The 12,116-nt window shown below is 29.5% G+C and overlaps 3 protein-coding genes across 3 annotated transcripts; all 3 read left to right on the top strand.

Moving 5' to 3' along the window:
* Positions 1–3,117: 3,117 nt before the first annotated feature.
* On the top strand, positions 3,118–3,789 carry LOC149884453 (histone-lysine N-methyltransferase SETMAR-like). Its single transcript, XM_090096113.1, has one exon. The coding sequence runs from the start codon at positions 3,118–3,120 to the stop codon at positions 3,787–3,789; it is 672 nt and encodes a 223-aa protein (XP_089952239.1).
* Positions 3,790–4,311: 522 nt separating this feature from the next.
* LOC145197054 (U4/U6 small nuclear ribonucleoprotein Prp4-like) lies at positions 4,312–7,162 on the top strand. The gene is made up of 2 exons (XM_090095851.1): positions 4,312–4,689; positions 5,655–7,162. Exons 1-2 carry the CDS (start codon positions 4,470–4,472, stop codon positions 7,109–7,111), a joined length of 1,677 nt encoding a protein of 558 aa, XP_089951977.1. The 5' UTR covers positions 4,312–4,469; the 3' UTR covers positions 7,112–7,162.
* A 429-nt stretch (positions 7,163–7,591) lies between these two features.
* On the top strand, positions 7,592–10,431 carry LOC145197055 (17S U2 SnRNP complex component HTATSF1-like). The gene is made up of 10 exons (XM_080073764.2): positions 7,592–7,855; positions 7,989–8,161; positions 8,292–8,598; positions 8,721–8,794; positions 9,117–9,191; positions 9,362–9,450; positions 9,575–9,665; positions 9,845–9,934; positions 10,032–10,097; positions 10,185–10,431. The coding sequence occupies exons 1-10, from the start codon at positions 7,768–7,770 to the stop codon at positions 10,332–10,334; spliced, it is 1,203 nt and encodes a 400-aa protein (XP_079929890.2). The 5' UTR covers positions 7,592–7,767; the 3' UTR covers positions 10,335–10,431.
* The last annotated feature ends 1,685 nt before the right edge of the window (positions 10,432–12,116 follow it).

The raw sequence follows: 12,116 nt of genomic DNA, 5'->3' as shown, positions 1-12,116 counted from the left end.
TGTATAGATTTTTAGCCAAGAGGGATGTTTAGATTTTATCTAAAAATATTTATCCTTCCGTAACCGTGTAACCTTTTAAAAAAGCATATGACAGCTGTGGCAAAAAAACTTTTGGCTTCAAAATTAAACATAATAAATTAGTTTAGAATATGGAAAATGATGTACTATTTTATGTTATTATATGTGATAAACTCACATGATTCTAAAAATGAATATATTTTTCAATTAAAATAGTTTTAGTTTTAAAAAGTTGGCTTTTCTAATTTTTAAAGAACATGTCAATCTCCTTATTTTCTACAGAAAAAAAAACCATTCAATTCTATCTCTGATAAAATATTATAAAGTCTCCAGATATCCTTCTTTGACCAACAGTAATTTTCAAATAGGTTCACATATGCTTATTCTGAATAAAAGTTCGACTATTTTGATGTTACTATCAGTGTTTAACTTTGAAAAAATATATTTTAGCGTGGGCCTATTGGTTTTAGTAATAAATGTTTTAAAACTTAAGTCAGTTGGGGAATATTATGGCTTGTCAAACCGGCTTCCCTAATGAAGTAATTTGAATGAAGCAATTTTCATGGCGCGGATTCCGCGCTTCATGTTTACTATATTCGCTCCTGTTATAAGTCTTCCTAAATACTTTTTAACAACCAAGTTCTTGTTATTCACATATTATGTTTTTGCATGTTTTATGATTTAAATAATTTTTTATCCCAAAATGCGTTGGTATTATATTTTAGTCCACGGAACTTCATAAAAACTTCTTTGTCTTTGTGTTAAATACAACTCAACCGAAGTACATGGCTAGCTTGTTTTAACGTGTATGATATTCTTCATACACGTTAAAACAAACTGTATAAGTTTGTATATTTATATATCATTAAATATTTTTAGTTCAAAAAACCTTTTGTTTTTCATTTTTCGTTAAAAGTATTTTAAAAGAATCTTAGCTCTTGTCAAAATACGTTTTATTAACTTCATTCATTCTCTTATAAAAGTTGAGAAAACTACGTTTTTCTTATATTTTGTTTGAAACAGTTTTCACAAACAGTTTTTGTGTAAACAGTTTTCATTTTTTTGTTCTATGTGAAATTTACTAGAGTATTTTTTTTTTTAATTTTATCAAAAAATATTTTTCTTTATTATCAATAAATATCTCTATTACACCTAAAGTTTCATATGGACTTTGTTGAACTTTAGTAATTTTGAATTTAAAAAAATTAATGTCTGGTTTAAAGTAAAAACAACCAGGTTTTTTTTTGTTTTATTTCAAAAGTTCAAATTCCCTCTATGTTGCAATTATTTAGATAACCTTTAGTTGCATCGTCTTTAAAATTGCTTGTTCTGTGTCTCTTCAATAAGAAAAAGAAGAAACCAAATAAGCAGGATTTTAAACAATTATTTCTGTCTTCAAGTTTTGCAAAGGAGGTTTGTCAATTGAATTGCTAAAAACATTTTCTAGAATAACTAACACATTGAAAAACTCCTACATTAACTTTAAATCAAAATAAAAAATTAAAAATACTTGACTACCTATTAATATTTGGTTTAAGAAACATAGAAAATTTGGTTTAAGGAACAAAGAAAATTTGGTTTAAGGAACAAAGAGGATTTGGTTTAAGGAACAAAGAAAATTTGGTTTACTTCTAAAACCTTTTTGAATGTTTTAAATATCTGACCTACCGTAGACAATATTTTTTTAAAGTAATAAATAACTACAACCCAAAAAGTTGGTTAAAAAAAAAAAAAAAAAGAAAGTTCAAAGTGAAAATTTTTTATATTTCATATTTCAAAATCAATTTAGAATCAATGCATTATAAAATATTACCCTACTTATAATTTTAAAATACTTATAGTTTTTTTAAAAAAATAGATTGTACACAATTGCTTTTACTATGAGATTGTAAATAGTAATAATAAAGAACAGGATATATATTATAAGGTGATGCAATAACACAAAGCAATAAAAGTTTACTTCATTTTTATAGTATGTTTCTTATATAATTTGAAGATGGTGATTTCAATGGTGATGTTTATTTTCATGTTGCTTTAGGCATTTCATTTTTACAAGTGTTCTTTTTTAATTGTAAATAGGACAATTATTTCCTATTTCTTTATTTTTTTAGGCAACCAAAGTAGTTTTATAATCATCTGTTATAATGGCTTTTAGACTTCGTAGATTATCAGCAAACTGGACCATAGCTAAAAAAGATGTGTAACTGGGGTTCCTGATTTTTTAGGAAACATTAGGGTTAAAGGCTACAAGAACTAGGAATTGCAGAATGGGGCCAAAACTATGCTATTTATATTTTGACTTCATAAATCTTAGTGTTATTAGTGGGGAAAATATAAAAGTAAAAATTGCAGCTGTATATAAATTTATAAAAATTATGAATATGTGAATTTAAATTCAAACTCAATATATATAAATATTAATTGTACTGCTTGAATCTAATTAAATACTTTATACTTCAACCACCTGGAGCACAATGTGTTTGTCTCCAAAGCTTTTATAGCTTGACAAAAACTGTAAAAACTTTTAAAATAAAAATACAAAAGTTGATCTGGAAAAATCAGAATGAAGCCGGACTTTCATAAAAATTTATTACCTAGTTTAGACAAAACAAACAAATAAACTTTTAAATTCCTGTTGATAACGTGTCAAGTAAAGGCTTTGTTTACAAGTTCCTACTAAGTTATTATAGATTAAGTACTTTTTTTAAATGTCGTACATTTTGTTTTATTTTTGATCAAATGGTTTTAGATTGAATGGAAGGGGGAAAAGTTGCTTTTTAAATTAAAATCAAAACTTTTTAATCATGAAGTAAAAAGCACTGGAAAAATTTTTTTCAAAAAATCCTCAGAGACTTGTTTTAAAAAATAACTGTTTTTATGATTTTTTTTTTTTTTTTCATTTACTACTTAGGTCGTTAGGAAAGTTCGTAGAACTTCATCTATAAAGATACAATGAGACAGGAAATAATTAAATATTTATATATCATTTTAAACTGCGTTTAATTATGAACATTTTAAGTACTTGTTGAAGTATTTTGAATGTTTATTAAAAAAGTTATTTAAATTTTACTATATACGTTTTTAAGAAAAAATTTAAAAATGGATAAATTTGAATATCGAGCATATATTAAAACCCGTGCTCTACTTGGAGTTTCAGCACAAGCCATAACCGATGAGTTGGCTTTAGTTCATGGTGACCAAGCTCCAAAATATAGTACAGTTGCCAAGTGGGCTACTTTATTTAAAGATGGTAGAGAGAGTCTCGAAGATGATCCTCGCTCAGGGCACCCTCAAACCACGTATACAGCTGAGAATATTGAACGTGTGCGAGCCATTATTGAAGAAAATCCTCATGCAACACATGATATAATTGAAGCCCTGACATCGATTAATCGCTTTAAAATCAACGAAATCATTCACAACGCACTTAAAAAAAGAAAATTAACATCACGTTGGATACCCCACGAGTTAACCGATCAAAATCGCAAGAATAGAGTTGAGGCATGTAAGGAAAATTTAGTTCTTTTCAGAAACGGTCCATGGAGACTATGTGACATTATTACAGGGGATGAGTCGTGGTTTTATTTGAGACAAGTTGGACACAAGTCGGCTAACGCTAGTTGGGTCGGTGAAGGTGAAAGTCCAAGAACTATAGTAAGATGCGACAGGTTTCAGCCGAAAAACATGTTCTACATCTTCTTCAAAACAACAGGTGTTGTTCATTTGGGTTATGTTGAAAAGGAGACACCATTACTAGCGAATATTATATAAAAAATTGTTTGAAACCTCTTATATGCGAAATAAATAAGCAAAGACCTAAAACAGGCACTCAAAATTTCAAATTTCTCCATGATAACGCTCGACCCCATGTGACTGAAACCGTCACAAATTGTCTAAACCAAGCTGGAATTACAATAATTCGCCACCCACCATACTCACCAGACTTAGCTCCATCCGATTATTGGCTATTCGACTTGATAAAAAAAAATCTTGATGACGATACTGACGTCGAAAGTCAAAAAACTCGCATAACGAAGCTACTTCAAAGTATACCCAAAGAAGAGTATAAAAAAACGTTTGACAAATGGCTTGAAAGGATGCAACTTTGTATAGATAACGATGGACATTATTTTGAACATTTGATAAAACAAAATTAAAAAAAACTCTTCTTTTTTTTTTTTTAGAGGGGAGTTCTACGAACTTTTCTAACGACCTAAGTAGTTGTTTCTCAGTTTGTGTATTCTATTAAAATTTTGTGATTCATTGTGATTCAAATCTCAAAAAAAAAAAAGCAAGTTATTTTCTTAATTTCCAGGTACTAACATCAAATTTGTTTTCAACGTCTTATAAAGTTTAGTTTTGGGTCAAGACACTTTAGATATTTCCATAGATATTGTTTGTTTTGTAATATATATTCACAGACATAGTTCATATTAATATATTCATATACAATGTCTTCTGATGAAGATGATGATCAACCTTTTGTTAAAAAGCAACGCCTGTTTTATGGAAGTCTTGAGGAGCAGGAAAAAGAACGTCTAGAAAGGGAAGAAAAAGAAAGGCTAGCTGGTGAAGAGTTATTGCGAGCTCAGGGAAGTGAATCGAGTGAAAGTGAATCAAGTGATGAAGAAAAAGCAGAGAAAAAGAAAGTAAAACAAAAGAAAAAAAAAGGTCTTTTTTTTTTTAATCTTTTAAATTTGAAGTATATTATATACTACAATAGATTGTATACTACAGTAATAGAGAATATTTATGGATAATGTTTAGGATACTAGTTTCAAATCACCAGTTATTTCAAAGGTTTTGTGGCCTTTTGATAAAGGTGTGGCCAAACATCAAAGTAATATACTTTGTGCTCTTTAATGGAGATTTTATTGTCATTTGAGTAGCAGCAGTACATAATCTGCATATTGATGCTATTTCAATAACAACAAAACTTTGAGAGAAAGAATTTTTTTTTTTTTGAGAGAAAGAATTTTTTTTTTTTTTGAGAGAAAGAATTTTTTTTTTTTTGAGAGAAAGAATTTGAGAAAAACTTTGAGAGAAAGAATGCATTCAAAGAGTCTTGTCACTTTTTTTTTTGATAATAAGACCAAAGCCAATAATGATAAAAAACTTTTCAATAAGCTAATTCGATAACTTGCACAAATAATTTGATAAGAAGCTTGGTGATTTTAAATTCAAATTTAAACAAAATAAATTTGGAAAATTGATTTTATTCCTTTTTTTTTTGTTTGTTAATAAATTTCCTATTTTTAAAATATTTACAAAAAAAGAAAAAAAAAAACTTAAAACGTTTTGGACAACAAGTTTTTTGGAAGTTGAGTGTAATTCATTAAAAGTTTAAAAAGATCTTTTGATTTGGGACAATCTTATAGTTTTTAATGGTGCTTACCACCAATATTTAGCATGTACCAAAACAGCAAATAAAACAAGAATTAAAATCTGCTACTTTTTTTGTTATGAAAATTTAAGTTAAAGTTCAAATTGGGCAATGGAAGTAGATTAAATTTTATCTGTTCTTAATGTTATATGCTTTATTATACTTTACTTTTAGTTGTTAGGAAGTAATTTTTTAAACATATATTTAAAGACTTTGCTGATTCTGGTATTGATTAAAATTTTTGCTGTTCTAGATTCTGATGATGAAGGTGGGCGTGATATAAACAAAATTGCTATTAAGAAAGCTATCAAGGCTGGAAATATAAACATCACTGATGGCGACACTCTAGAAATGAAAGCAGATGTGTCCTCAGAGCGTCAGCAAGAATTGATGGCTGAGTTTGAAAAGAGAAAAATGTTACGATCTATTACTGTTTCTACAGATGACAGTATTGTAAAAGCAAAGTTAAGAGAGCTTGGTCATCCTATTTGTTTGTTCGGAGAAGGTCCAGCTCAGAGAAGAGACAGGCTAAAAGATTTGTTGCTTGTATTTGAGCAATTATTGCCTGGCTTTACTTCTCAACACCATGAAGAAGAAAAAGTAGAAATCGAACAAGAAAAGGAACCAGATGAAGTTTGGTATCATGAGGGTCCTTTAGCATTATATGAAGCTAGATGCTTTATTGCAAATTATTCAATTCCACGTACACAGGAGAGGTTGAGAAAAACAAAAGAGGATTTGAAAAAGTTTGAATCTGTAACTGCTGCTAAGGTTCAGGAAGTGCATCGTAAAACCCAATCCTTAGTAAATTTTTGTAGTCAAATAGGGGATAATCGACCATTATCATACTGCCAATTTTCCCCTGATAGCAGTGTTCTGGCTACAGCATCATGGAGTGGGTTGTGTAAACTGTGGTCTGTACCAGATGGGAAAGAAGTTCGTGTTTTACGTGGTCATAATGAACGTGTTGGTGGGATTGTTTTTCATCCAAGAGCAACAATTGATTTAAGTCCTAGTCTTGTTAATATGGTTTCTTGTTCAGTTGATGGAAGTGTTCAGTTATGGAATCTGGAAGATGAAGAACCTCTTGGCAAAATTGATGGTCATGATAAGAGAGTATCAAGTGTCGCATTCCATCCTTCTGGAAGATTTTTGGGTACAACTTGTTTTGATAAGTCATGGCGACTTTGGGACTTAGAAAAGCAAGTTGAAGTACTCCATCAAGAAGGACATGGTCAGGAAGTGTTTAAAATTTGTTTTCAAGAAGATGGTTCTTTAGCTGCAACATGTGGTTTTGATGCTCGAGGATTGATTTGGGATTTACGAACTGGAAGAAGTATATTTGCTTTAGAAGGACATTTAAAAAAAGTATTAGCAATTGATTTTCATTCAAATGGGTTTCAGTTAGCTACAGGAAGTGAGGATCAGAAATGTATGATATGGGACCTACGAAAACAGGAAGCTATTTATACTATACCAGCACATAACAATCTAATTTCTCATGTTAAGTTCTGTGACAATATTTTAGTAACAGCATCTTATGATGGTTTAGCAAAGGTCTGGTCATCTCCATCATGGGCCCCATTAAAAACTTTAGCTGGCCATGAACAAAAAGTTACTTGTGTAGATGTTTCACCCAATGGGAATTTTTTAGCAACTTGTTCTTTTGATCGTACTTTTAAATTATGGGGCGCTGAGTTTTTGGTCTGAGTTTTGGTGTAAAACTTTTTGTTGTTGAATTTGATTTTTCACAGCATTTTACTAATAGTATTTCTTATGTCCTTTCTACTAAATCATTAGTCTCTACATGAATAAATAAATAATTCAATTTAGATCTCTTCGTTTGTTTTATTTTATGAGCATTAAAAACCATTTTTTATTGACAAATAAATTGGCATTATATTCTATTTGGAAATTAAATTGACGCTAAATCTTTTTGTTTAATGTAGTAAACATTTTTTTTTTTTTTTACTAAAAGTAAAAACTTGTTTGTAAACTGCTTTTGGAAGCGCTTGAGTGTAGAAAATTACATGATCAAATCATACATTAGTATAGATCACAGCAGTGAGGAGCAGATGTTGGGTGCCAAATTGATCTCCTTAACTCCATTTTTTTTTAAATTAAAACTTCTCAAGCCTTCCTGTCCCTACCCCAAAGCTCTGTACATATTTATATGAAAGGTTTTGTTCATAAACTTTGTACAGGTCTGCGTTCTTCAGCTAATGACCCTTACATTTATATTAAAAATTTTATTTATATTAAAAAAAATAAAATAGGACTTTTTTTACCTCAAAGTTTGGGAATCTTACAAATATTTTATGCTTAATAAAGAATTGATAATATATTATGTTCAATAAAGAAATAGGATGAGTGATATTAGCGAGCACGATAGTGACAGTGATGTTGAAGACAAAGCTAAACACAAGAAAGAAGAAAAATTAGATGAGCAATCTGGTAGGCTGTAGTTTAAGTTCAGATTTTATTAAAAATAGACTTCTGATCAATGTTTAGCACTTAGGTATAGCTTTACAGGGAGTCAAATAATTTTCTCTAAAAGTTTAAAAAATGAGACTCTTTTTTACTTTAGATATTGTTGATATTCTTAAAAAGCAAGCCGCGAGTACTTCTTCCGATCCCAATAAACCAGAGTGGCAGCATTATCTTGAACAAAACTCTTCTACAGAAGGGTACACATATACAGACCCAACAGATGGTACAATCTATGAATGGGACCAAGTAAAAAGAGGGTGGATTCCAAAGGTGATTTGAGATACTTTGAATTTAGTTTGCCTAATGTTTGAAATTCAAAAGCTTCAAATATATGGAGGAATTTTGTTTGCAATCACTGTTATGTCTATTATGAACAATCAAAACTTTTAGTTGCTTTTAGATTGATGATGACTTTATAGCTTATTATCAAGCTAACTATGGCTTCACACCATCAGGGGAACCTAACCCAAATGTAAATGTAGTAGATAAGGAAGATGAAAAAATTAAAGATGCGCAATCAACTAAAAAACCCAAAGAAACTGAAGATATGAAACAGAAAAAACGAAAAAACGAAGAACAAGAATGGTTTGATATTGATCAAAAAACCAACAACAATGTTTATGTTACAGGACTTCCAGAAAGCTTGACAGAGGAAAACTTTGTAACTCTGATGTCAAAATGTGGAATTATAATGGAAGATGACACAGGTGTTGTTTTGAATTTTTGACTTATTTTGTGTAGAATTATTTTCATAACTTGTTTTAATGACAATGTGTTTTAAATATTTTATGTTTTTAATGTTTATCAGTTTATCTTATTTTTATTTCAGGTGCAAAGAAGGTGAGATTATATAAAAACTCGGATGGTACTTTTAAAGGAGACGCTAGATGCTGTTACTTAAAGGTTTCTTTTAGTTTTTTCTTTTCAGACTTTTTTTTTTATTTTCACTTTTAACTAGAAAGCATATCTTTTTACTTTGATCTTTTTTATTTAAGATTTTTCCATTCTATGTATAAATAGATTGATTTTTTGAATGTTTCAAGTAAGTTAAATTGTTGACTACAAAACATATTGATATTTATTTTATCAGAAAAAATATTTTTATTTTATAACCTTAGTTACTCCCTTCTTCCTTGATTACTTTTTGGTTGCTCCCTTTTTGGTTGCAATAAAAATGAATTAATGTTTACCTTAAAGGTATTTACAAGGTAAAAATTCTTTTTAGCATGAATCAGTGGGGCTAGCTTGCAATCTTCTTGACGAGAGTGATTTTGAAGGATCAAAAATACACGTGGAGCAGGTAAACAGTTGTTTACAGAAAAACATTGCTCCTTCTGGTTTGGATTTTTACTCTTCTTAAGAATAATATAATGGTTTTGTTAATATGGATTTTTGGTTGGTTAAAATCAAAGAGATTTCTAATTCTATTTGTTTTTATCATGCTAAATGATTACCGCTAATATTTTAAAGGCAGTGTTTCAACTGAAAGGCAACTTTAATCCGAGCTTAAAGCCAAAGAAGAAGAAGAAGAAAGTGAAGGAAGGGAAGGGACAGGACAAGTATTTTGAAATTTTATTCTTTCATATTAAATATTTAATATTTACTATTAATCTGTTCTGTTAGAGTTAAATCAATTGAAGGGTCGAATCGCCCGGCACTAAGTTATATTTTCCTTTAATCTAGACTATTGGATTGGGTTGACAGACCGCAAAAACGAAGCAAATTTGATCGCATTGTCATACTGAAAAATATGTTCGATAATAAAGAGTTTGAAGTAAGAAAATATTAAAAATATTTTATGATTTGGTAATGAAAATTCTTTGTGCGTGAGGGGGTGGGGAATTATTTTGATGTTTTTTAGAAATTTAAATTTGCGCTGGTGCATTTAATTTTTGTAAACCGGTTCTTTGAGAACAGTGAGATTTTTTTTTTTTTTTTTTTTTTTTTTTTTAGAATGATCCTACATTAATAAACGAATTAAAAGCAGACTTGAGATCAGAATGCGAGAAATTTGGGGAAGTAAAAAAGATAATAGTTTTCGATGTAAATTTTCATTTATCTTTAAATTTTTTCAATTACTTAGTTTAAATTAGTTTGCATGCGAACCAGTTTTCTGAACTTAAGCATGGTGTATATGTAGAGAAATCCTGAGGGCGTGGCATCCATACTTTTCAAGGAACCTGAGTTTGCTGATAAATGTATAAAGGTAAAAAAATTAACTAAAAAAAGCTATTTGAAGTTTTTAAAAAAAAATTGATTTTTTTTAAAAATCACATCGTTGCTCTTTTTCCAGGCATTAAATGGTCGTTATTATGCGAAAAAAATCTTATCTGCGCAAACGTACGACGGTGTTACGAATTATCAAGTCCAAGAAACTGCAGAAGAAGAAGCGAAACGATTACTAGAATGGGAAAAATTTATTGCAGAGGGGGAAAAAACGTAAATAGCGTTTTTATGATTATCAAAGATAATTATTGAAAAAGATTTTATGTTTTAATGCCACTTTATTTATTCTGTTAATAGATGTTTTTTTGCTTTTTTTTTATTCGTCTTTATTCTCTATTATTTATAAACTTATTGTAGGTATAAGTTTTGTCTCAGAAAATTTTGGTAATTTGGTGTCTTACCCTGAAACTGTAAGAACAGTATAACGAATCGTCTACCCGTTTCCACCCTATCATCGAAGTTTTTTAACCATTAGATACTAGTTTTTTGAATTATATAGACTGTTACCAAAGACAGTTATGCACTAATTCTTTATGAAGCAATTATTCTTTTGTCACTAAAGTTACGAACCAATCATTCTTTATGGAACAATCATTCTTTTGTTACAAAAGTTATGTACCAATCATTCTTTATGAAACAATTATTCTTTTGTTACAAAAGTTATGAACCAATCAATTTTTATGGTACAATCATTCTTTATGAAACAATCATTCAAAGACAGTTGCCGATTGCACTTACGTTTTTAGTTTTGTGAAATTTGTAACAGAAGATTTCTGCACATAAACATTTTAGAAATTCATTGGAAATGATAGGCATCAAAAACCACTTGTTCTTTCCAATTTTAGAATTCATGTTTAAAGAACTTTCAGGATAAACTAGATCAAAAACCCCCGAACGAATCATCGGAGAAAAAATCCAGGTAACAAAACCTCATTAACATTCAATTTTCAGTTGTTGTTGTTGTTGTTTTTTTGGTAACACTTTCAAAAAAAACTGCCTTTTGCATCTTTGAAGCTTTCGTTTTTTTTTTGTTGTTTTTTTTTTTATGAGAAAATCTCTTCAAACTTTTGCGTTTTTATGAATTGCTTCGCACAATTAACAAGACCCTGAGAGTGAAAAAGATTTCCTTACCCCCCAGGGAATTTGAGAAGCCCTACTCCCAAAAGTGCAAGTACGAAATTTTCCAAAATGAATGACTGAGAAAAAAAAAAAAGTTTTTTGAAATGATTTTTAGCCATCGCGATTTTTATCAATCTGAAATACTTTTTCCATTTTGAATTAAAACTCATCAAAACTAAACCATTAAAGTAAAAGAGCAGTGAAAGGACTTGTTAACAAAAGATTGGTGTAAAAAATTCAAAGATGATTCGCTGAGTTGGAATTCTACCACAACAGCAGGTGTAACAAAAACAGAAAACCTGTTTGTTTTCTAGGTTACCATGTCTTTTTTAAATTTCAGATTAAAGTGAAGTTTTGCTGGTTTTCGTACTTTCTTTTACGTTAACTAACGTTAAAATATAAGTTAATTATTGCTTAATTATCTTTAGCGTTAATTACAAAACGTGAGAATACAAAGTTAACTATTACTTAATCATCTCTTAAATTTTATCTTACAAGAATGTAACCAAAAAGCAAATTAACCACGCTGCATTTAATACACATATAACTTCAGTTTTTAAATCAAATTTTCTTTTTCACTTTTAATTTCGTCCCTCACCAAGGTTTAGTCTTAACTTAGTAAAAGCGGCCAGGGTCGAAGGATCAGGTACCTTTTGAATAAAATCTTCACCATTTCAGTGCTAACCACATCCAGTATTGCTAGATTGATAGTGAGCAACCAAAGTTTTTGAGCCAGATCCGTGCGGTTTCTAAGTTTTTTTTTTTGTTTTTTTTTGTTTTGTTTTTTTTCAAAAAAAAAAAAGGAGATGCCTCTCAGCCACTAATCCAATTGGAAGAGTTCTAATTACGCACTAAACACTTCAATAATGCTTCAAGAACT

The sequence above is a fragment of the Hydra viridissima genome, unplaced genomic scaffold, assembly GCF_058129835.1.
Source record: "Hydra viridissima isolate aposymbiotic clone 2 unplaced genomic scaffold, HvirCarnegie_v1 scaffold_8, whole genome shotgun sequence".
Lineage (NCBI taxonomy): Eukaryota > Metazoa > Cnidaria > Hydrozoa > Anthoathecata > Hydridae > Hydra > Hydra viridissima.
The sequence above is the reverse complement of the archived record's forward strand: the minus strand, read 5'-3'. Positions and strand labels throughout refer to the sequence as shown.